This window comes from Mustela lutreola, chromosome 7, assembly GCF_030435805.1.
Source record: "Mustela lutreola isolate mMusLut2 chromosome 7, mMusLut2.pri, whole genome shotgun sequence".
NCBI lineage: Eukaryota > Metazoa > Chordata > Mammalia > Carnivora > Mustelidae > Mustela > Mustela lutreola.
In genome coordinates this window covers 106,778,079-106,804,329 of record NC_081296.1, presented here as the reverse complement: position 1 = coordinate 106,804,329, position 26,251 = coordinate 106,778,079, and the positions used below count along the sequence as shown (strand labels likewise).

General features: G+C 43.2%; 1 protein-coding gene and 1 long non-coding RNA gene across 2 annotated transcripts; one reads left to right on the top strand and one right to left on the bottom strand.

Annotated features, from left to right (window-relative positions):
• Window positions 1-8,841: 8,841 nt before the first annotated feature.
• Window positions 8,842-23,452, bottom strand: PTGER2 (prostaglandin E receptor 2). Its single transcript, XM_059182095.1, has 3 exons — window positions 23,323-23,452; window positions 21,866-22,755; window positions 8,842-9,824 (listed from the first exon to the last, which is right to left on the bottom strand). The coding sequence occupies exons 2-3, from the start codon at window positions 22,706-22,708 to the stop codon at window positions 9,603-9,605; spliced, it is 1,065 nt and encodes a 354-aa protein (XP_059038078.1). The 5' UTR covers window positions 22,709-22,755; window positions 23,323-23,452; the 3' UTR covers window positions 8,842-9,602.
• On the top strand, window positions 21,542-23,651 carry LOC131836567 (uncharacterized). Its single transcript, XR_009355677.1, has 3 exons — window positions 21,542-21,776; window positions 21,976-22,120; window positions 23,449-23,651. It is a non-coding gene; the product is annotated as an uncharacterized LOC131836567 (long non-coding RNA).
• The last annotated feature ends 2,600 nt before the right edge of the window (window positions 23,652-26,251 follow it).

Below are 26,251 nucleotides of genomic sequence, written 5' to 3'. Positions count from 1 at the left end.
CTTTTACAGAGACTGTACCTCCTGTTTCAATAGAATTTTTTTAAATGTTGAAATAATCATAGACTCACAGGAACATGGTAACTTTTTTCCTTGAATTATTTGATATTAGGTTTCAGATGTGATGCATCCTTACCCAGGAATGCATTGGAGTGTCTCCAAAGACATTCTGCTGCATAACACAATATAATAACCCAAATCGAGAAGTTAACACTGCTGCCTCCTCCCATCTGTTCTTCAAAATCCGTGGAAATTGGGCTACTTGCCCCAGGGCCCTCCATAGTGATGGGGTCTAATTCAGAACTATGCCCTGTCATTAGATGCCATTCCAGAACCATCTGGAATGGCTCCTCACTCTCCTCTTGATTTTCACGACCTTGACTCTTTTTGAAGATTAACAGGCCAGGATTTTGAAGAATATTCTTCAGTTTGGGTTACTCTGGTGTTTCCTCATGATTAGATTCAGGTTACAAAGTTTTGACCAGGAGAAATACCGCAGAAGTGACACCGTGTTCTTACTGAGTCCCATCTTCTGGCTCACAGTACAAATGGGTTTCATTACTGAGGATGTTTACTTGGATCGCCTGGTTAAATTAGGGTCTGTCAGCATTTCTCACGGTAAAGTTAACTCTTTCCCTTTTGTAATTAATAGTTATTTTGTCAGGAGTACTCTGAAACCATATAAATATCCTGTTTATGGCTCCTCTTGCCTTGAACACTAATTTTCTTGCACAATCAGATATTCCTGGTTTGTCTTACACTTTTTCTGCCCTTGACCTAGGGTCAGATATTTCTCCAAGGAGCCCTGGTTCCTTTTAGAGGAAAACGGCATTTAGAGATCAGGATCTGTATGGTAGATGTGCTTATTGCTATTGGTTGGGGAAGACAATTGTTAGTCTCAGCAGACAGAACCAGAAAACACACGCACATACTCACATATGTATTTATTTCTATATTTATCTGTGTAAATTGAAAAATAGGAGTTAATACCAATACCCCCAATTCCAATCCAATACTACAGCATTCATATATCTGACAGTGACAGACCTGATTTCCATTATCCTTAATATATTTGCTCGTTTGATAAATCCATTTGTAACCAGTCTCCCAGCCCCATCATCACACTTTTCCTCACATCGCCATGTTTCTGCTCAATCTGTCCCAGTCTGACAGTCTGCCCCACCTGATACCTATCCTCACTCTACTTGGGTTCTGACAGCCCATGTTAGGTGGCCTCCTCAATGAGTGCCCCTCTCAACCTGCTCAGGCTCCTAAACCCTGTTGCTAGGCTGTCCCCTTGCAAAGATGCCCTACTCTCCCACTCTGGTTCGGCGCCCCTACGCCAGTTCACCCCCTGTGTGGATAGCCTCCTCATGCCCCTTGGGCTCTGATAATCCCTGCCAGGCTGCTCCTCTGAATGGACTGGAAAATACTAAAACATTGGGCATCAAAACAAAAGCCACAGCAGTCTCTCCCTCCTGGAACTCACAATCTAGTACAAGGAGTCAGACCATGAAAATTAGAAATATGTCAACCTTGAGGTAGGTTTAAGGTCACTCATATTAGAAAAAGACAAACGAGGGTAAAGGGAATGAGGAGTGGGGGATGGTGTAATTTGAGGAAGGGTCTTTGGTGAAAGCCTCACTGAGAAGCTTCCACTGGAGTAAAACTTTAAAGATGAGGAAGTGAAGAAGGGAGCCATGGTTGTCTGGGAGAAGAGCATTTATTTCAGGAAGAGACAACAGCCAGGGAAGTGACCTGAGATGGGAGCTTGCTGGTCTGCACCAGGCATAGCACAATGGCCTGGGGGCCAGAGTCAGGAGTTGGGGATAGGGGTGGGAGAGGGTGCTAGGGAATGGGGACACATCATGTCACCAGTCTGATGTCTGCACTCCAATCCCAGCTTTACCACTCTGACTGCTGGTTTACAGATAAAGCTATTAAGTTGTTATTGTTGTTGTTTTCCCCACGTGATTTGTCTCTTAATCCCAAATTCCTATTACAAAGGATTCCAAATATTATTTGAACATGGTCAAGTAGGTCAACTAAAGGCAAGGCATTTAAAAACACTATTAATACTGATAACACAGGATAACTGTATTTCCTCATTTAGTATATCTTTGCAACAACCATTGTGGTTCATTTAACTTAACTGAGAACACAGAAGAAATTTGTAGAAGGAGGACACTCTATCTTCCTTAGTTTTCCAAACGGGCATTTCATGGACAGATGTGAACATCTGAGCTAGTGTTTTGTCTTAGAAGTGGGCGTCTGACTCCTCAGTCACCATAATAGGTAATAAAGAGAATAAAGATCCGTAGGTTAAGCTTGTCCTTCTTTTATTGGAATGTATACTTAAACCGAAGGATTTATTTTTACAGGTCAAAGAAGTGTACAGCCTACTGTGATGTGGTTATTGTGTCTTTCATTTTACAAGTAACTGAGGTCATGTATTTTTAAAAACATGAAAAGTTAACATTGGATTTTTAAAAGCTTGAGGTTTTTGGCTTGTTCCTCTGGGATCTTCACAATGTGGATATGTTAAGAAGCTTTCTACAAGCTGAAAGGTAGTCTCAACCGTGTCTTCAAAGGTTTAATTATGCAGCTGTTGAGTTTTGAAGCATTTAACTTATGATGTCTCATGCATACTCTTAAAACTGAAATGAATATTGGTTAGTTAATTCTGGCATTGGATGACTGAAAGTAGTGAGTTCCATTTCCAAGGAAAGAGATTATTCTCTGTGCCCCGGCATGGGCATCCAATTCCACATCATGTCAAGGACCAAGTTCTTAACATAAAAGACAAGTTTCAGCGGATAAGATCAAATCTCATTATTCCTAGCCTACAGAAAAAATCCAAGAATTTATAGACAAATGACTAATGAGAAACCAAATGACTATGTGATGTAATGTGGCAAGATCAGCACCATAATCATAAGAGGGATCTTATAAGAATGTCCTTAGTGAGCAAATCTCTTCATCCCCATGCACAGTGTTCCTCTATGTAAAGTGGAACACTGTGCTTCTTTCATTTGTTGAAGGTTATAAAGGTATGACCCGGGTGTTAATAAGGCTTGTAATACTCAGGTTCATTAATGAGAATATAATGTTCAGATCAAGTCAGCAACTGATGGGTCAGCGCTTGGTACTGATAAGACTAGTTTAGAATTATGTGTTTGTGTTTGGTTCTGGCAGCATATTAAGGTGGACATTGATAACTCGGATAAGATCTGGGGGACGCCCCAAAATGGTGAGATGTCCCATAAGCGACAGCTGCAGTAATCAGAAATATTTGCCTAGAGAGGTCCTGGGTATTGTTTTCAGGAATATGAAATGTTGTCTGTGGCACATGCGTTGGACTTATTCTGGGTATCTTTAGGAGATGATGGGTAAGTGAAATCTGCTCAGTTAGTTTCTCTTTCTTTCTTTCCTTCCTTCCTTCCTTCCTTCCTTCCTTCCTTCCTTCTTTCTTTCTTTCTTTCTTTCTTTCTTTCTTTCTTTCTTTCTTTCTTTCTTTCTTTCTTTCTTTCTTTCTGATTGTATTTAGGGTGCCTCGGTGGCTCAGTCAGTTAAGCAGCTGGCTTCGGCTCAGGTCGTGATCTCAGGGTCCTGTGATCGAGTCCCATGTCAGGCTCCCTGCACTGTAGGAAGTCTGCTTCTCCCTCTGCCTCTCCCCCTCACTCGTTCTCTCAATCTCTTTCTCTCTCAAATAAGTAAATGAAATCATATTTATTTGAGAGAGAGAGAGAGAGTGTGTGTGTGTGTGTGTGTGTGAGCAGGGGGAAGGGTAAGGGAGAGGGAGAGAGAGCATCTCAAGCAGACTCCCTGCTGAGCTCAGAACGTTATGCAGGGCTCGATCTCACAACTCTGAGACCATGACCTGAGCTGAAATCAAGAGTTGGACCCTTAACTGACTGAGCCACCCAGTGGCCCCTCAGTTCCAGCTTTGTAACAGAGTGTTGCCCAACACATAACATGTCCTGTTCAAGTAATATTTCAGGTACTATCTCCTCTAAGCTCCCCTACTTGGCTCTGTTGAGTGGACAGGAGCCATGTTATGTGTCCTGTTGTCCTTCTGTGTCTCTTGCTCTCCTATCTTTAATGCTTACACATTCCTCTACACTGTCCCATGTGTGCCAATCCACGCTGCATTCTCTGAAATACAAACTTATCTGACATGCTTATTATCATCATTATCCTTGACAGTTATCCAGAGTCAACAAATAGATGCCATGACCCCAACCATCACCACCCCCGCCAGGAATGAGCGCTCCGAGCCAGAGGTGTGTGAAGAGGTCAGGGGCACTGAACTGGGCTTCTGAGATGATACTAATCCCTAACCTTATTCGCATTTACCATGTCCGGGCACCATGCTGAAGGTCCCGCATGTATTCACTCCTTTGAGCTTCAGAATAATTGAAGAGGTAGATAATTTCATTATCCTTCTATTACAGACGAGGAAAGTAAGAGGAAGAGAGGTTAAATAACTTGTCTGAAAAGGTCTCAGCAGTCTGGCAAATCTTTAATAACCCCTGAATAAATCTAGAGTTTGCTGAAAGGACAAAGGTTGAGTGTGTGCATCGAAACTGACGCGGGGGGGTGCCTGGGTGGCTCAGTAGGTTAAAGCCTCTGCCTTCGGCTCAGGTCATGATCCCCAGGTCCTGGGATCGAGCCCCACGTCGGGCTCTCTGCTCAGCATGGAGTCTGCTCCCTCCTCTCTCTCTGCCTGCCTCTTTGCCTACTTGGGATCTCTGTCAAATAAATAAATAAAATCTTTAAAAAAAAGAAAGAAAGAAAATGACGGGGGACCCAGTGCTGGGTAGTGAGGAGATGGTTTGTGCTAGGAAAGGTGAGCTCTGGAAAGGTGTGAAAGGATGGGAGTAAAGAAAGAATATAGACAGATCCTCTGGTAGCAGAAAGGGTAACTTTGACAGATGGCTTGGGAGTCAAACTTTGCCTATTCTTTTACCATTTTGCTAAAATTTGCTTTTTCCTTGCACTTTTGTCAGCATTTAAAGTTATGCAGAATTGCTACATATATTTTTTCTTTATCACAGCTGTGTAGACCCATACCTGCTATATTAAACTTGGGAATGACCAGCCCTGCATTGTTAAGTGAGGTTTTTATTTTTATTTTTTTAAAGATTTATTTATTTATGAGAGAGATAAAGCATGAGTGGGTGGAGAGGTAGAGGGAGAGAGTCCTCAAGCAGATGCCCCACTGATCATGGAGCCTGACATGGGGCTTGACCCCACAACCTATGAGATCATGACAGCCAAAACCAAGGGTTGGACGCTTAATGGACTAAGCCACCCAGATGCCCCTAAGTGAGGGTTTTTTTTTTTCTTGCTCTAGTGGTCCTCCTTAAAAATGAGGCTCCACTTCACTTCTAGACCAGAGTACATGGTTCCCTCTCTTTGCTCTCTCTAGAGATAGCGATGCTGCTATGGGCAGGGGAAACACAAAGATGCTTTGGTCTGATCCCCCTTCTCTTTCTCCAATGATATAAAAGTTAGATAAGTGTAAATGCTGAGCCACAGGAGAGCAGGGCTTAGGACCAATATTTTGATGAAGGAATCTATAGTATTTTACCCCCTTTCATACAGGTGGGGCTGATTCCTATACCCCAAGCCTGTTAGGGGATATGAGGAGTAGGAGGCAGAAAGAGAGGGTGTTCACTCTGTGGTTATAATTTTTGTGTTGGTGCAATTAAAAAAGAAAGGAGAACGTATTTTTAATTTGCTTATGCTGGATATTCTCCACTTCCCCTCTAAATCTACTCGCGCCGTTTAGTAAGGCCTTCATGGTCTACTTTACCCAGGCTCCCCTGACTCTGTGGATTACAGTTGGGTTTTGCCAATGGGAGAAACAGGCAGAAGAGTAGAAAGTAGGAGGAGAGATCTTCCAGGAACGTAGTCCCCTTGTTGCCTCCCTGTGGTTTGGCAGCGGTTTTGCTTACTTCCTTACATAAGGCTACAGTTCCAGTTGGATGATCCCACCTCCCTTGTCCCTTCAAGCTGAGGAGTGGTAAAGCTTGTGAGGGACGACTCACCCTCCCTTGTTCATTCCTTTAACTTTGCCCACCCCTCTGTAAATATTCCTTTCATTCAGTAGTCCTCAGTTACTCCTTTGGAGTATGCTGTTTCTTTTTTTGCTGGAAAGTTCACACTGATTTGACTCGTGGCAGATTTTAGAAATGAAGCAGCTGGATCACAGAATTAAACCACCTGAACTGGATTTGAATAGTACATTCATTTTATAGGGAATAAAAAAATATATAATCCAAGAAAATTTACTTAACAATTAAAAGAATTGGAAAAGCTCCCCCCTCAAAAAAAGTAACTTGCTGAATTAAAAATTAATGCCCAGTCCATGTCCTTGGTCCCCTGTATAGGCTAAAGCTGTTGTGACTTGCTAAAATAATATTCATTTCCATAGTGTGCATGTATGGTAATAAAAATGTTTTGTGAATTTAAAAAAATCAATTCTAATGCTGTTAGATGATTGGAGTTATGTTATAAATGTGTCCTCAGGGAGGAAATCCAATGAAATTAAGTGTGTGATGGGGCAGAAGACCCGTCATCAAAGACTTAAGTTGCAACACCACCTACATGAGTAGGCACTGTCTGCCCACACATAGAAACTTCTCATTTGCCAAGGAGACTACTTCTCCATCTGTAAATGGCTCAGAAAACCATGAGTTTGGGCTAAATGAAAGAAACAAACCTTTACATGAGTGCAAGCTAATTGTCTCCCCTGCCTTTCAATGTCATCAAATTTTAAACCTGAATATATTGGGTTTTTCTCAATTCCAATCAGAGCTGACATCACATGAACATTAGAACAACCCTTTCAAAGTGCTCTGGCATGAGCAGACAGGGATGCCAAAAATTTAACTGAAGTACACTGAGAATGCAGTAATGCAGACTGGATTTTCCCTGCCTGCCACACAGGGCTTATAGTCTCTGCCAACATGGTGGTTTGGAGTTGGCGCCGTTTCTAGAGCTTTGCTCTGGCTCTAGGTTGTCATGCATCCAAACCCCTTTGAAATTCAGGTCTTTTGGAGGCTTTCTATAGCGTCTATCAGATCTTTGGAGATTCAAGCCACACTTCAGTACCGGAATTTCCCAGGTCCCCCTGGACCCGGGCCACAGGGAACTGGAAACAATTCAGCTCAGGGCTGACTACTCTGGCCCATCTAGTTCCTGGATGCCCAAAGTGAGGGCTGGCATTCTGAAGTGAAAATCCACTGTAGTTTCTCCCTTTTCATCCCACTGACTGTCGGGGACAACGAATAAAATTGGTGTCTTTTTAAAATCACAGTTCAGTTCTCTAATATACCAGCCCAAGCTCTGTGTTTTTTATTTAATTTGAAAACGAGTCAGCAAGTGTAAACAGGTTTATCTGATGGAATGGGATTTTTTTTTTGGAAAAGAAATATTTACATATCTATTCTAAGTAATTTTTTTCATTACCTTTAAATCGCCATTAGTAATACAAGATTGACTATTACATAGGATTTTTATGTTCAGTTCCTACTATGTATATGCAGACAAAACAACAGGATTTAGCCATTTAACACAGTGCAAGGAACAGGAGTACATGAGGAAACAAAGCACTAGAAATCTACCAGTTCTTAAGTAAATGGCTTAAATTCTTACATATTGGGCCCCCAGAGTGAATCATTGTGTTCCTACCAGTGATACTATGTCCAAGTGTGCTTTTTCTTTTTTTTTAAGTTCTCAGGCATTATTCCAGAATTTTGGGGCAGTGGTAAGGTGGAGTGAAGGATTGTACTTAACATTTTTTCATTTGGAGGAAAAAACAGTCATTTGATAAAAGAAATCAATCTTCCAGATTCAAAGTAACTTCAGAATTTTATGTTTAGGAATTACCCATGAGCATAATTAATCCTATTTAGAACAATCTCTTAACTGGTGTCCAGGGAAGATTTATTTACATGTCCAGATTTCAGTTAAGTTAAATTGTGCCTGGTTTGTTTAAATTAGTATAAAAACAAACCATTTATTTATTCTTTTAAAAATAAGAGCTGATTTGACATAGACTGTGTCTGATGCTGGATTGGTTTGGAATCACTTTAAGTGATTAGCTAGTTTGATAACTACTTATAGGAAATGGTTTTGCGTAAGCAATTCAATGAGACCTTGGAAAAAACTAGCATCTCTCTCTCTCTCTTTTTTTAATAACAGCTATCCTGTAATAACATGCACTGCAAAATAAATAAATAAATAAATAAACAAATAAATAAGGTGGTTCTACTGTTTGGAAGATCATGCTGTACGGAAAGAAAAAAATGCTCTAATACCAAGTACTATACTGAATATTTTGACATCTAAATTATAATACAACCACACTTTACAAACTTGTCTGCCAAAATAAATATATTTTTTCCACTTTTCTCTTATTAAAAATATTATATCTACTCTAGAAACTGTTATTTGGGGGAATTCATCAAATATTATCCCATTTTCCATTTTTGTTTCATAGTTTATCTTCCTGACATTTCAGATGAGTTTACACAGTAACTAAGATGATTAAAGAGCACACATTCACTGAAATATTTTGATGCTGGGCTTACACCATGCTAAACGTTTAGATTTAGAAACATATTAAGATATGACTCACTATTGCATGATTTCCTATATAGTATGAGTCAAACTGTGTTTCCTGGATAAAAATGTAGATGCATGAGTTTTGCTACAAGACAGTCATATTATCAAGTAGATATTAGTCACAGCTACAACCTGAGCAATAGAAGAGTTTTTTAAATTCTAATATTTGGCCACATTTCCCCTCCCTGAAAAGAGAATGAAAAGTATTAATCAGAATTAAAACTCTTTTAATAGCCTATTATTTCTTGTTGAGAGGAAAATTCCAGAAGTGTTCTTGATTACCCTTAGCACAATGGACATTATAAAATAAATACCTAATACTTTGACACACAGCTTCTAGAGGACTAGTGAAACGGTGACGTTAACCAGCTGAGCCCACTGTTCCACGCATAATACCGTGGTGACCAGAGAGACCTCCCACATACACAAATAGGACGGTACAAAGTGCCTGTGATTTCCAAATTCATTGGCCAAACAAAGGGTTTGTTAAGCAACACAAGACACCAGTCTCAGCTGCTTCCACACATGGCCTTCCTAGAGGAGACACACAAAGTTTCATTTGGTCTGACTGCAGGTTGCGTGTTTATAACAGCAGTAGCATAGAAGATTAAAATAGAAAACACTGTAACTATTTAGGGTTTTAAACAAATTTCAAAACCACATGCTTTCTCACTCAAGGGGGAAGTTTAAATCAAAAGGCAACTCGATCCTGAACGCCGTTGGTTTTTCCTCCAAAGACCAACCTCCTTGACTTGCTCATTGAAGGCAGGTTTTACAGATCCTTCTGACAACTTCCATGAAGTGCCTTGTCAGCACCTCTGTAGCCCCAGCCGCTGCTGAAAGGTTTGTTCACTCTGTTTTATTAGGGTTTGTAAACTTACTTTTTTCATTTCTCCATGCAGCCATTTCAAAATGATCTTCCAGATGCTGGCTAACGAAGCACTTCTTAACTACTGTCGGCGAAGGTCAATCTACTTATTGGCATTTGACTGTATAGAACAGGAAGTCTGTGCTGCGTCTCGTGTTCTTAATGAAACCCGACAACAGAGGACTGAACGCATTATTCTCAGAACAGGAGGCCTAAGGATGGCAAAGACCCAAGGGTCAATTATTGAATTGATGGATAAAAATCTAAGAGCTTGGAGGTCCCACTTGTTTTTTTGGGAAGAGGTTTGATCCATATATGCAAAAATCTGTAAGAAGCAAAGAGGAAAAATGATATTAGTTTTATAATGCATCCATAGACAGGCCTAGAGTGTATGCAATTTCTTAGGATTAAAGAGCAAGATGGTTTTTTTGTGGGCCAGGGGTGGTGACAGATGGGTAGTGAAATCTCTGTAGATTTCCATGCTTATTCCTGACAAAACCTGTGAAATATAAGTATTGTCTCCTTTTGACAGATGAGAAAGTGAACTTCAGGAGAGGTAATAACAATATGTTACATTTACGTCCAAATATTTAATCTGATTTAATTATCACAGTCCATTGAAAAAAGGTACCTAGAGCATGGGTTCTGGACGTGGGACTGCCTGGGTTTCAATCCTGGATGCATATATAGCTCTGGAACCACAGGAAAGAAAACTAAACTCTTTGTGCCTCAGTTTCTACATCTTTAAAATGGGTGATAATGAGAGCAGTACCTACTTAGGTTTGTTGGGAGGATGACAGGAAGTAGTATGTGTACGTAAATTAAAACAGTGCTTGCTCAGTAAGTACCCCACAACGTTGTCCAAACCTCCAGATTATCAGTGAGGACACCAACATGCAGAGAAGCTAGGTGACTTGCCCAAGTTTCCAGAGCTGCTTAGTTGGCAGAGTCAGGACATGAATTCCAACTTCCTTGAACTAGTAAAGGGCTCAACCATGGGCCATGTTCAGATAGCCTATATTAGAACAAAGGCCTTTAGAACAATGTCCCAAATACTGGAGCCCTGACACATCTTTGCACGCTGACTGCTGTTTTCAAATGGGTATACCAGCTATTTTGTGATTCCTTATATATTTTGGGATCAATGCAGCTTTTTGGTCAGATTGAAAGGAAGAGAAAAGTACATGCTCGATAAAGATCAAACATTACACAGCTTACAGAAAGAGGAAAATAAATGGAAATAACTCCCAGTCTTTTTTTTTTTTTTTAAGATTTGAGATACACAGAGAAAGAGAGAGTGAGAGCAGAGGAGTAGGGGTTGGGGGGAGAGGAAGGAGAAGCAGACTCCCCACTGAGCAGGGAGCTGGACTCAGGGCTCCATCCCAGGGCCCTGGGATCGTGACCTGAGCTGAAGGCAGATGCTTAACTGACTGAGCCACCAGGTGCCCCTCATACACAATCTTTGAAACCAATTTCTTTGTAATGCTCTAGGGACTTTCTTAGCCGTGGGAACCTGTGCCTTAGAGAGCTACGACTTCATTCCTCCACACTCCTTTGCCAGAAAAAGGAATGGTTTATTTCCTTTCCCCCTGGTACTTATTCTGCAGACATCTGGCAACTGGATATACAAAGCGCATTGCAGGGAAGGAGAAGAGTAGTCATCTTCGGGTTGCTTATGTTAGGACAAGAGCGGGAAGGTTTGGCAGCCATAGGTGTTTATGCCAGAGAATCTTGGAATAGGGAGTGGAGGAAAGGCTTGGCACATGAGCAAGGAAAAAGAAGGAATGGCGAATTTCCCTGCTGATGCGGAAAAGAGGAAAGTTAGGGGGGAACATGCAAGGAAGCAATCATTTTCTTGTCAGCCAAACTATTTTGGCTGAGAAGTATACAATACTTACTTATATGGTATATCTAAGAAGCGATCTGGGAGTTTAGCTATTCGGGATGAGAGCATACAGAAGTCTGATAGATTCAAGTATATTCGTTACCACACACACATACAACTGACACTCTGTTGGAGAAAAAGTCTTCAGGGGAATTTATGGTCGAGCTTTGCCACAGCGTATGAGGACAGTGAACTGGCCAGCCATACTGGGCAATAGGGAGAAGGCTCAGCACTCCGGTGTCACACGTGGAGATGAGTCAGGTTTTCACTGGTAAATGACTTCTATGGTATCATAGTTCCTGATCTCGTTAAAGGGTGACAGAGCAATGAGAAGTGAAAAATGGTTTTAGAGGATGAAGCAATTCTGTGCTATTTGTTTCTTTTCCTTTTCAACCACTATGCTGGGTAATTTTTAGAAATGCTTAAAATTTGCATTTCAGGAGGTTGTCAAGATTTTGTAGAAGACCATTTCTTCTTTGACACTGGGAAATTGACCCTTGAAGTTCCTCGTGTAAGTTTTGTTTTCTCCTACCTCCCCATGTTTTCCCTTTGGTTCTTGTCTCTTGCCTAGAGTCCACCATTTTTGATACTGTGGATCCTGAGTTTTTATTTATTTATTTATTTATTTATTCATTTTTAGAGATTTTATTTATTTGTTTGACAGAGAGAGGAGCACAAACAGAGGGAGAAGCAGAATTCCTGCTGAGCCCAGGCTCCTGGGATCATGACCTTAGCTGAAGGCAGACCCTTCACCAACTGAGCCAGCCAGGCACCCCCTGGGATTGTTTTTAATTATAAAATATACCTACCATAAAATCTTCCATTTTAACCATTTTCAAGTGTATCATCAGTGGCATTAAGTACATTTATATTGTTGTGCAACTATATTGTCTATGTTTTTTATTTTATTTTTGTGTTTTGACATCTCAAAAGCTTTCTGGCTGTGAAGAGATTGCCCCTCCCCAGGGCTACATTCTTTATGTGTGTGTGTGTGTCTGTGTGTGTGTCTATATATACACACACACATATATATATGTGTGTATATATATAATGTATTATCAGGGCTACATTCTTAGGAGACAGGGAAGTGCTTGCCTAAAGCAGCCCTTTGATATGCAAAGTAACCAAGCCAGACACCCCCCCCCCCCCCCTTCATCAGGTCCTATATCCCAGGAGGCAATATTCTTTGGTAGAGGCCCAAGCTGTCTTTCTGCTCTTCCTCCTTCTGCCTCCTGACCTACACTACTATTTTCCCTTGTGGTCCTGGTCTTGCAGTGCTTCCTGCTCCTAGGACCTGTGAGTAGGATAAACTTTATTTTCCCAAGCCTCTCCTGTGCTCCTTTTGTGGCTGCCCCTCACTGGCTCACCACCATCCACCTCCAGAACCTGTTTTCATCACCCCAAACTGAAACCCTATACCCATTAATCCATAACTCCACATTTCCCTCTCCCTCCAGCTGATCCTAGGTTTTAAGTAAAGGCTGACACAACTGAGAGGTCAATTAATTAGCAACATTCAGTGATATTCTGGAAATCAGCCTCAGAGGCTGATAGAATTTATACATGTTCTTGCGTACACTAATTTGCTATGAGAAAAAGCTACACAAGTCAAGTGAGTTTTCATTTCTTAGGATAGCCTTGCCCCAGTAGCCTAATGGATAAGGCATTGGTCTCCTAATTTCTTAGGACAGCCTTGCTCTGTAGGGCTTTGCTAAGAATAGAGAGTTTGTTTTAATACCTACAAAGTGATCTGGATGAAACTCAGTGTCCTTTAGATTCATCTTCTATAGAAAGAATCCTTTCAGACTCCCGTGGAAAGCCATTGTGGTACTGTGTCCTCCTCCTCTTCCTCCTCCTCAGAAGGACTTTAGTTCTCCTGAGCTACTTCCCTACTGTTAATGCAATTCCATCTGTATGTTAAAACAAATGAGAACGCTATTTGGTTGTTCATTGAAATCACCTGAGGATTGTTAAGACTACTCTGACGGCTTGCTCCTACCCCCAGAGACTCTGATTTAATTAATCTGGGCTGGAACATGGGTAGCAAAGGTTTTAAATCGACCTGGGTGATTCCAACGTGCAGCCAAGGCTGAAAACCTCTGTTTTAGAACCTTTACCCAACACCAGAAACAGTTTAAATTATTCACTTATCACACTTAAAATCAAAAGACCCACTTAGGCCTGGTCAAACAAATGACTTTGAGCTTGCAGAATCCAGTTTCTGGTTATTAATATGTCATATGATTTTCCTTTGGAAATGGAACCCTATGAAGAGAGCAGTGAAAATTTACTAAAGGCCTACGTGGGGGCGCCTGGGTGGCTCAGGTCACGATCTCAGGGTCCTGGGATCGAGTCCCGCATCGGGCTCTCTGCTCAGCAGGGAGCCTGCTTCCCTCTCTCTCTCTGCCTGCCTCTCCATCTACTTGTGATTTCTCTCTGTCAAATAAATACATAAAATCTTAAAAAAAAAAAAAAAAAAAAAAAGGCCTACGTGTGCCAGGCACGGAGCTAAGCAATTTGTAGGTCTTATTGTTTAATTCTTACACCAACTTGCAAAATACTGTTATTCCTGTTTTAGAAAGGAGGAAATCAGGGCCTAGAATATTAGTTACTATGCCCCGAATCACACTCCAGGTAAGTAGGGAAGTCACAGAACCACGCTCAAGAAGTGGGACCAGAACTTTCCTTTTAAGCACTACACTCTCTGCCACCATCTACATAAAAAGCCTGCAATGTGGGGCACCTGGGTGGCTCAGTCGGTTAAGTGTCTGCCTTCAGCTCAGGTCATGATCCTGGAGTCTTGGGATCAAGCTATCCTACAATCACGGCCCTTGTCTGGAGGCTCGATGCTTAGTGGGGAGCTTGCTTCTTCCTCTCCTTGTGTTGCTCCCATTGCTGTGCTGTCTCTCAAATAAATTAATTAAATCTTTAAAAAAAAAAAAAAAGCCTGTGATGTAAAGTCTCACATGAAGTTCACCACTAACTGACTATGGTTTAGTAACAGCCCTTTTTGCAAAGGTGTCACAAAGGTTTGTGGGTATGACTGTTCCTGTTTATCGATTTAAAAACCATGGCTATATCTACTTGTCTTTCTTTAGGACTCTTCTTTCCTTCACACATTTTTTGTAATCTACATAATAAATGTCTGCATGGTGCTTCACATGTATAATTTATATGTGTGTGTAAATACATTGGATGTTTACTAAGACTTTTTTTTAAATTTTTCACTTGCATTTTTAATTTAAATTCAATTAATTAACATGTGATATATTATTAGTTTCAGAGGTAGAGGTCAGCGATTTATCAGTCTTTTTTTTTTTAAAGATTTTATTTATTTATTTGACAGAGAGATCACAAGCAGGCAGAGAGGCAGGCAGAGAGAGAGGAGGAAGCAGGCTCCCTGCTGAGCAGAGAGCCCGATGCAGGACTTGATCCCAGGACCCTGGGATCATAACCTGAGCCGAAGGCAGAGGCTTTAATCCACTGAGCCACCCAGGCGCCCAGCGATTTAATAGTCTTAATGAAGATTTGGATGCTCAATCGACTGAGCCACCCTGGCAACCCCTCTCTCCTTCACACTTTGCACAGTTAAATTGCAGGCACAGATTATCATATGTTTACCTGCCTTGTGAAAGACATTCAGGTGACCTGGCTATGGCTTTATAGAATCCATTCTTTTTTTTTTTTTTTTCTTAAAGATTTTGTTTATTTATTTGACAGAGATAAAGCACAAACACGGGGAGGAATAGAGGGAGAGGGAGAAGCAGGCTCCCTACTGAGCAGAGAGCCAGATGCAGGGCTCAATCCCAGGACCCTGGGATCATGACCTGAGTGGAAGGCTGACATGTAACCAACTGAGCCACCCAGGCGTCCCCATATGATCCATTCTTTAAAAACTTGGGTGGGGACGCCTGGGTGGCTCAGTTGGTTGGACGACTGCCTTCGGCTCAGGTCATGATCCTGGAGTCCCAGGATCGAGTCCCGCATCGGGCTCCCAGCTCCATGGGGAGTCTGCTTCTCTCTCTGACCTTCTCCTCATTCATGCTCTCTCTCACTGTCTCTCTCTCAAGTAAATAAATAAAATCTTTAAAAAAAAAAAAAACAAAAAACAAACTTGGGTGTCTGCTATAGTTAAAAAAAATTTTTTTTTTAACATAAAACTTGTGGGGACAGTATTTTCCAGGTATATGAGGTTTTAAAGACATCCCTTCCCTCAAATCCCAGGTGCTTTGTGGTGGAGGGAACAGGAGCCTCTGTCCTTTTGGAAAAAAAGACTGGGGCATGGATATGGCTCTGATACTTAAGAGTGTTCCCTGCCTTGTGCTTCAGGTGATCCCAGGGCTGGACATAAGAGAGTTAATGCTAAAGTTTAGAGTTCTGGGCTTGTATATTCCAGGGTAATGACTCTTAATTCTTTGAAAAAAATGATGAGCACGATGGACCCTCCCCAGAAGGCAAGATTTTACAAATGATTTCAAAGTGATCCAAGTGCTGTCTGTGGAGTATAAGAGGAAGCTTTGTCCATGGGAAGTTCTGGCCTTCCGCAATGCACTTTCCCTATTCGTGGCCCTTCCCATCCCCCATGTGTCCTAACTGCAGATGACTTCAGTCTAGCATTCTGTTAGAGGGGGACAATTTTAGGCAACAAATATATCTGAGAAAAATGAAGCTTGTTATATCTTGGTCATATAAACTGAAGCACAGTGGATGTGAGCTCAAGATAAGGATGGGGTTTTGTGGTCAGAAAGTACCAAATAGAGGACAGGAGATGCTAATGGAAACTGAGCAGACAAAGTTGCAGATTAACTGGGTCTTAAACCTTTAGGCGGAAAGAGACTTGTCTCCTAAGCACCGTATCTCTGGAGATCAGTCCCTTACCATTTCTATCCTATCCTATCCTATTCCATTCCATTCTTTAAAAAAAAAAAAAAGATTTTATTTATTTATGAGAGAGAGAACACAAGTGGGGAGGCACAGACGGAGAGGAGGAATGCAGATTCCCCACTGAGCAGGGAACCTGATGTGGGACCCAGGACCCCAAGATCATGGCCTGAGCCAAAGGTAGACACTAACCGATTGAGCCAACTAGGCACCCCCTTTATTTTTAACTTAATACTGTGATGGGTTCTTGACATGCCAAAAAAAGAAATACACCATCCCTAAAAGCTGTTTTTCTTTAAGCTGAGGACTTGGCCTTAATCATCTGAAACAGCAGTGATGAACGACTTGATCAATGGTGTAGACATAATGCACAGCTTTTTTTGGGGGAAAAGGACTATGGTTCTTGCTGTCTAAATTTTAAAAACTGAGTGTAACTGGGTCTTTACTCACAACCACCATTTTACAAAGGCAAAGGAAAAGGTGTCGAATGAAAGCACTCATATAGAGGAATGTTCTCTTAAAAGTCACTTGCTTTAAAATCATTTCACCAATGCCCAAGCATATCACTGGTGATGCAGAAATGATAAAGGGGTTTCCAGTAGTTCATGGATATAACTTAAAATATTACCAGCAAATTCACTGTGGTTATACACGAAGAATTCTGAATTCCTCTTTTATCCTTACTAGAACTGTGGTATTTTGCATGTATGTAATCAACAAATTTATATGTTTTACAATTCCCATTCACGTTACATTTTATGTGAAAAGTTCCAGGAATGAACAGGAAACTCCAGAACTATTTACTTGAGTTTGTTCTGTATTTTGAAGATCATATTTCTACTAATCAGATTTGCCTAGAAATTATAGCCCTAAAGAATTTCTAAAGAGGAAGACAATTTTAGAATGAGCCAATAGTTCACTTTTGAAATTTTAGAACTGAATAAAATATTCTAATGGCAAGGAGAAAGCAGTTTAAAATGACCAGCAGCTGTCCACAGCTCTTGGCAAAGTAGGAACCAAGCAATTTGACATCCGTTGAAAATTAAAACACAAACAGTATCTGAGGGAAGAATAGAGGTCTGATGTATTTTCTGTGTTCTGTTCCATTTCAGGAAGAAAGTTTCTATTTATCCCTGTGAAATGATGGCAACAGCTGATCAACATAAGGAGGAATTCATTAATTTATACACTATCTCATTAGTTCATAAACAGTTTGGAGTATGTTGTTGGTTCCATGCATGATTTCATATTGGGCAGCCAAAATAATGCCATTTCCTAACCACAACATACTTTTTTTTTTTAATAGCATAAGAAATGTTTTATGTGTACCAACAGAAGATTTTATGTGAGGGGTAATCTGATTATTTCTTAATTTAGACCAGCATTTATATTAGCCAATCTCCTTCAATCTCGGTCTCAGCCTTTCAATTCATAGGACTGTGGAGAAGAAAAAAGGAACCGCACACTTGGCCCCAGCTCAGGTCCCTTGATCGGGATGGAAAAAAGGTCTTTGCCATTTTATTTTTAAACTGAATAAGGTGGGGGGCCCGTGGGGGGCTCAGTTAGTTGAGCATTTTGGCTCAGGTCATGATCTCAGGGTTGTGGGATAGAGCTTCTTGGGCTCCCCACCCTTCAGCCCAGAGTCTGCTTGGGATCCTTTCCATTTCTGCTCCTCCCCCACCCCATTGGGGTGTGCGTACGCATGCTCTCTCTCTCTCTTTCTCTCTCTCTCTCAAAAAAAAAAAAAAAAAAAAAAAAAAAGCTAACAAGTTGGAATCAAAACAAAGTGATCCAGATAATTTATAACATCCTCGCCATTCCTTTGTGAAATCTTGGGTTACTATTTTAACACATTTCCCCTGAAAGAAGTACTTTTCCCTCTGATAGTACTGTGGCTAAGAGGACAGGCTCTGCATTTTTAAACTGTCTGGCTTTGAACCCCAGCTCCAGTGATCACTAGCTGGGGGACCAGGGCATTATTGGCCTCATCTGTAAAAAAGAAACAGCAGTACCATCTATTTTGCAGGTTGTTGTGGAGATAATGGGTTAGTGTATAAAAAAAATTAGCACTCAAAATATTAGCCATTTTGATGTTGATAATAATGATATTTGAAGTTTGAATTTGACTTCATCCCAAGGTGCTGGTATTTTCCATTTTGATAGTTTTTACTGCCAAACATTGGAAGTCCTAGACTGGGACTGGAGGAAGCAGTCATTCTAACCTGCCCTTCCTTAGGATAACATTGACACGATTATATCCAGGTTTCTTAAATTCCCCACTCTCCTCCTTCCCTCACTACTGGAGTGCTGGAAAAGGCTGGTGCCCCACTGGGTACACAGCTGTGAAATCTCCTCTTTGCTGGGCCAGTGATGTGGCCTACTTTTCGAGGGACATAGAAAGCAGTTCTGTAATCCTGAGGAAGAAACAGACAGAGATAGAGTAGATTGCTAGCACTTTCTGGGAACTAGGAAGTCAATTAGTTGTAATAGCTCATTAATAATCACTTTACAGTGATTACATTTTGAAGTGATAATATTTTGGATATACTGGCTTAATAAAAGATATTGATGAATTTTTACCGTTTCTTTTTGAAGAAGATTATGTTTCTTTTTATTTTTTGTTGTTTGGCTAATAGAATATTTAAAATTCCATATGTGGCTCAACTGTACTTCTGTTGGACTGCTTATGTTCTGTTGGAGAAACAGGAGAATTTCTGAAGACAACCACAAGTCTTTGCCTTGTCTAACAGCATCCCAGTTAGGATGTATGAAAATTATTCCTGCCTTGTGTGGGAGATGGGTATGGGCCGTTTCTACACAATTTTCATGTAGACCAAATAGACGAAAAGGACATGAGGGGAAAGTGCCCCTCCCCGAGCACCCATGGCAAGCATTCTGAAATAGCAGAATGAATGCACCAAATGGTAGCTATGACTTTGGAATCATCAGATAAGCTCTCCAGGAGATAGCAAAAATCAGGATACTATAGCATTTTATAAGGTTTAAAGTGCCATGTAAACGAAATTTTCTAACAAGTGCCAGTAATTTATTGACAAAGTAAAATTAGTCAATGGTCGGTGTAAATTTCCTTACTAAAAGACAACTTCAAGGTACAGTTCAAATATCTATTTGGGACCTGGTGAGTTACCCATTCTGCATCTAGATAATATGTCATGTTAGCCCCAAGGCAAGGATGAGCATGTCTGGCTTTCTGATTATGTTCACTCTAGGCTTTTCCTTTACTTTTTGAGAATCTTTGCCATGCATACATTCAGAAGCAAATCCGGATAATATTTGCTGAGGGTGTCAATGCCACTATCATCAGGGGCCCTCATAATCTTCATCTGGTGTCCTCAAGCCATAAATAGACAATCTGAATAAAAATACAGCTTCAAAGCAAACCTCCTACTACCCTACTCCTTCTAACCAGACTTCTAGCTCTAAGCCCCTTCCATTTGGCAACTCTGGAGCTTCCCTTAATAGTAAATAAAGGAGGAGAATAAATATTCATGTAAGTGTGTGTGTGTGTGTGTGTGTGTGTGTGTGTGTGTGTGTGTGTTTACACAGGAAGACTTGAAAATCAACATATAGCAATGACTGAGTTCCCATGATAAAAGGCAAATTTACCTGAAAACAGGAGACCCTGTTGAAAATTACTGCCTCTACGTTTGATAATATATTTATGCAATGGGTTAGTCATGATCAAAGGAAAGATCTTTTCCTCCTGTTCTCTTCTTCTAAAGAGCTTAGGGAATAATAACCCTGTTCACAAGTCTGTGGTCCCCTCGGAGCCCTGTGGGGTATTTTTAAATACACACTCAGAAATCACAGATGAGACTCCAAGAACTGATTTCCCGATTCTCATCAGGCTAAGACCAGCACTGCCCAACTCAGAAGGGGTTTATGGCCTCTACGTTGGATTCTAAGTTGGTTAGTGGAACTGGAAATGCTTATTCTCTCATAGATACAGGTTCTGCATCTTTGTCCTGACCCAAAAAAGTTGATTTAACCCCTAACATGACATCAAAAGTTTCTACTAGTAAAATAAATGCATAGAAGTCATGCTGGTCATCACAGCCCTTCTGCTGTACAAATGCCCCAGTTCAGGGTGGAATGGAAGAGGCGGGGTCCCATAGTGCTACCTCCTTTCATAAGGGGGTACCTTCCTGTCCTTATGGATTCAGACCAGCTTCTGCCCTGACAGAGAATGGGGTAGGAGTGTGAGGACAATGGGGACCAGGGAGAAGAGAACATGGTTATGAATCAGTTCATTTAGGAGGACAAGTGTCCTTTCCCCCCTGGGAGGAGCCTATGAAGATAATCAACAGTGATGGAGGCCAAAAGTGAGGAAAAAGTTACTTCTTTAGTTTCTACGGTCAGACCTGGTAACGTAGGCACTGACTATCTCTTTCTTTTCTCCAAGACTGTGGCAGGAGGGAATCACTGCCAACTGCTTACTCCCTGTTAGTCAGTCTTATTCTTTTGAAGAGCGGGAAGCGGGACTACCAAGACTCCTCCTCCCCAGCTTCTGGTAAGGGGCCATGCTCAGACACATCTGGGGCTCTGTTACCTGCGTTACACCTGGGGAGGCTCCAGTTTATAGCATCACAGAACTAACAGCTAAGCTTGCCCCAGACTAAGACAGCAGCCATTCCCAAACCTGGGCTCCTGTCTTCAGTTCCCTGGGGCAGCCTCTGGCTTGCTGAGTCACAGAACAAGCTGGATGTGCTTAACTCTCCCATCCCTAAGATGGACCAGCCATTCCTGTATCTGGCTTTGTGCTCAGCAAATGCATGGCTATAAGGTGAAGAACACCTATAGATATATCTGATAGTGATATGAAGAGGATATTTCATAAGGAAGTACAAATGTGTCCTTTAGAGGAATTGCAAGAGTTTGGCAAGGGGTTTCTCCAAGCAACCATCTTTCCCTTTAATTATCATTATGGACATAATATAATGTCCACATGGCCCCAAAGGGTTATGCTCCTAATATGTAAATTGGGAAACTTGTAAAGTCTGTGATTGTTGAACTTTTAGGACAAGTAATGAATGCTCTGAACTTACCAACAGGGATGTTTCTCACCTAGGGCGAGAATGGCAGTTGGAAGGTTGGGTGTTGAGTACCACCTTTTGTGTTGGGAGAAGGCGAAAGCACAAAGAGTTCGCACCAATGGGTGGAGAACACCTAGAGGTGAACTGCAGCCCAGGGAAGTCAAGCTGTAGCTGATACCCATCCACAGGTGGAAGGGCCTGCCTCTCCTCAGGCAGAAGCCAGTCTGGCAGAGGCGGACAGGGACCTATCCCTCTCCCCCTTTTAACTCTAGGCTGGGAGTCTGGGCCGGCTTAGTGGAGGGTCAAGGATCCATCTCAGGGGGATATACTAGGTGTGAGAAACACTAGCACAGAGCCACCAAAGGTTAGGGGAGGAAGGAAGTGGGACAAAGGTGAGAAGCGAGAGGAGAAGGCTCTAGACCTCAAGAATCAGAACGTGGTTTTACAAATTGCAAAGGTAAGACGGTGGAAAGTGTGGGAGGCAGAGGGTAGAGAGTGAGAAGCCTGCTCGGAGCGGGGCTGCGGAAAGGAAGCGAGTTAACTTACCGTGAAAGGCAAGGAGCAGACCGCAAAGGTGATGGTCATAATAGCCAGGAGAATGAGGTGGTCCGTCTCCTCCGCCATGGACACCCTTTCCCCTCTCCTGCGGGCCCCAGGGCCGTCCCGGGAGCTGCCCAAGGAGGGTCCGCAGCGACTTCTCCTGCTCCGACGGTGCATGCGGATGAGGTTGAGGATGACACTGAAGTTGCAGGCGAGCACCGCGACGATGAGGAGCAGCAGCACGGTGGCGTAGAGCTGCAGGTACGTGGTCTGGCTGTGCTGGATGAAGCACCACGTCCCAGGGCAGTACTGGACGTACTTCTCTGGATCCAGCAGCGGCAGGGAGCAAAAGATCAGAGATACCGTGTAGATGGTGGGCAGCACCGCCAGGCCGCCTCGGCGCGTGACCCAGCGCTGGTAGAAGTAGGGGTGCCCGATGGATAGGTAGCGCTCCAGGGCCATGGCGAAGAGCATGAGCATAGTGGCCAAGCTGAAGAAGGTCATGGCGAAGGCGAAGTAGATGCACACGCGGCGCTCAGGCGCCAGGGCCACCAAGGTCTGGTTCCGAGCGTAGGAAGCCAGCACCACCGGGCTGATGAGGCAAGTCCCAAGCAGGTCGGTGAACACCAGCTCTGTCACCAACACGTGGAACAGGGAGATAGAGTTCCCGCGTCCTGCGCTGCGTCCCGCGTCCCCCCGCCAGCGGCGCGCCAGCAGCGCCAGCGCGATGAGGTTCCCCAGCACCCCGGCCGAGAACATCACCGAGCTGATGGCCGGGCTTTCGCCGGAGGGGAGCGACTGCAGAGACTTGCAGTCCTCCCGCGAGGAGTCTTCGGAGATATTGCCCATGGTGGAGTGCCGGGAGGAGAGAAGCGCCCTCCTCTCGCGGCTCGTACCTGGGAGGAGGAGGGTCTGAGAGCAGGAGCGCTCCGAGAAGCTGAGGGAAAGGAGGAGGGACCCAAGTCCACAGCCCCCTTCCGGCCCCCTGCGCGCCCAGGGCGGACTCGGCCCCAGGGCTCGCGGTGCTCTCGGAGAGGCCACCACTAGGCTGCAGCATCCGGGCGGCGCTCCGGCCTCCGCAGCTGATCCGCACCCACCTCTGCCGGGAGCTCGCACCGCGGGGCAGCCGTCACCGCTTCCGCACCCGCCCGGGGTTGGACCCAGACGTCGGGTCACAGCGCCAGGGGCTAGCGCCCTCCAGCTACCCAAGTGGACCGCGCGCACTCCCCTTGGGAGCACCGCGAGTCCCTCGTCAGGGAGTGAGAGAAGAAAGGGCGGGAGCGCGGACCCCGGGGTGTCCCCCTCCTCTCCCTGATCCGTTCCCTCGGGATTGGGTGCTGGAAGCCGCCGACCTTGGCTAGGACGCGTTTAGCCCCAGCAGAGGGCCGGGAGGGAGTGCGGGGCACTTGTGGGGTGTGCGCAGAATTCACCGAAGGCAACAACAGGATAGCAAAGTGACTCACCAAACGATAGAGAAGTTAGAAGGACCCTGTCCTGGGAGATGAGTATAAGTATTTGGAGCAACAAGCACCAAAGACCGCGTGCAGTTTGACCAATATGTTCTTTTCTCTTTCTTTTGACATTCTCAGGAAGATCAACTTAGAGGGCGGGACCCAAATTAGGAGGAAGTGAAAAGCTCGCCTGGTTGTCCAAGGAACCAAACTTTGCCGCTGAGCTGTCTGTTGCCCTGCTGCTTTGATTCGGTTGCCAGCATTTCGCCTTTTCCTATGTCAACACCATAACGGATAACCACTTGTTTAAGCAAGCCAGAAAAGAAAGAAAAAGAAATGTTCCTTGTGTGTAGAATTGTTTGTGAACACAGCTTGAAATCATTGCTCATTGTACTCTTGTCAAGCACAGTCTTGAAAGAAGCTCTTGCTCAGGATTAATTCTTTCAGGTTAACGGTGCAGAGCACATCTGGAAAGACAGATTCCTCCTAAAGCTTATTAGTAAGTGGACAGCTTTAGAAACTAGAGCTGACAAAAGTGGTTGTCCGCCACCCCCATTGTCACAATTGCAGACTCCTGAAAATGGGCTGGTGTTTAAAACTGTTTGAACAAACAAAATCCAGTGTGACAGACAAAAGGGGGTAACTGCATTCTGTAAGGAAAGTCATATTCACGTGGGGAAGGAGGAAGAACTGGGAGATGGAAGGATCTGCATAGGGAATAAGCAAGGGGTAAAAGTCCTCATGCTGGAATCCCGAAAACATTAGGTGCTGAAGAGCACATCTTACCACAGCCTGCTTGCTCTCCATGAATATTTTAGCTCACCTTGATAACTCTAGCCTGGGGACTGGAATGGAGATGAGGCTCCCAACAGGGCAAGTTCAAAGGGAGTCTACTTTTCTCATATAAGAAGTTCAACAGTCACAGGTGGCTGAGCCTCCCAGAGAACCAGTCTCTTTCTGATCTCTAGCCTTTCATACCTAGCATGCTGTCTACATGTCCTTCCTTGTGTAGTCACCAGTCACTGCTCAGATGGGTCAGGATGCAACCAGAGAAACAGAACCACTGTAAGTGATGAAGAATGAGAGATTTATTATTAGGCACTAGACCTGCACTCTTCAATATGATAGCCACCAGCCACAGGTGGCAGTTTAAATTTAGATGAGTCAAAATTAACAGTGTAGTTTCTCAGTTGCACTAGGTACACTTCAAGCGCTCAGTAGCCATATGCATGTGATTAGTGGCTATCATATTGGGCAGCTCATATACAAAACACTTCTGTCATCACAGAAGCTCTATTGGAGAGTGATGCATTAGACACTACATGATTGTGGGAGCTCCTGGAGAAGGCCATGCAAAGCTGTTTGCTGTCTAGCCCTGACCGAACCGGAAGTTACCATAGGTCAGACCGAATGGTGGTCAGGGTAGAAAGCTGGTTGTGGATGAAAGCACGTACAGGCTTGGGACCTACAGCGCTAAACTAGAATTCATGAACAACTAGAATCTTCAAAGACAGAGCAGATTTGTGTGTCTCTCTTACTACCTCTGACTTTGATAATGCAAGTGTATTGTGGGAGAAGCTGGCACCCTTCATGGGGCTACACTTGCACTTGGCTTAGGATGCAGAGAAGCTGAAGGAGATCTGATGGCAGCTGGAGCCCACGTGCTGCCTCATATCAGCAAGGTGAGCTGGCTTGTGACAATGTACCAGAGTTATCACCGTGTCTGGAGCCCTGCATTGTCCTTCAGAGCATGAAAACCATGCCTGCTGCTTCCCTGATGCCTTCTCAGTCTCATACAACACTTCTCTTGTGGCTAATGTTAGCCTTGAAACTGGCCAGGATTCTGAAGCACAGATCCTGTTCAGCTGAGTTCACTCAGTATAAAGCTACCGCGTGCCCCGCAGGTCCAGGCATCAAGTCTGCACGGAAAGCAGAGCATGAGAAAGACACAGCCACTGTGAGCTTGCTCTCTTGTGCCTGTTTGTTTCATCAGAAAAGCTGCTTTTCCAGAAGTACCCTCATAGCCTTCCCTTCGTGTCTCATTAGCCAGAATTTGGTAAAATGGCCACTCCTTAGCTCCAAAGGAGGCTATTGAATATTTCCGGCTTCTTCCAGAGTAGAGGCAGGCCGGGGAGAAGGGGCTGGGAGTGGCATTGGGTTAGTCAGCCAGGAGTGTCTGCTGCAGATCTTGCAGTGAACTCGCGTCTACCCCCTGTTACAGCCAGAGAGGAAGTGCAAGAACACCCATTCCGAGTTTTTCATTTGCAGCTCAAGAAACTGACGCTCAGGAAAGTTGAGTATCTTACCCAAGGATACACAAAGGTAGTGCAAAGCTAGGAGTATGGAGCCCAGACCATCTCATTTACATTACAGATCTCTGCATATTGCACGCACTGTCCATCTAAGGCCAGAAGGGAGCACTCAGCACAATACCTATCCTCAATGAGCATTAGTGCTCATTGGCAAGTCACTCAACACAATTTAGATGTTACTGTTTGCCTGACGTATTGATAAATTTTGAAAGGATTACACATATCCAGTATGACCAAAGAGAGAGAAAGGGGCTCGCTGTTGATGGAAGTGTGAGTGTGGGTACAACCTTTCTGGTAAGAATGGTTTATTAATTATCACAAACTTTGAATATGCTTTGACCCAGAAATAATGTTATAGAAGTGTACTGCCTGAAGGAGACATAATCTGGAAAATACACAAAGTTGTCTCATGCACACACAGACACAGAGCAGGAAAAATGTTCATTATTCTAAGAATCTAGAACTAAATGTCATTCCCTAAAGGGCTGGTTTAATAAATTTTGGTACAACCCATGCAAGGGAATATATAGTCATTAAAAAGGATGATGTGTCTCTGTATTTCTTGATAATAATCTTTACCACATATTGAGTTAAAATCATGTTTATTATTTCATTCATTTAAAATTATA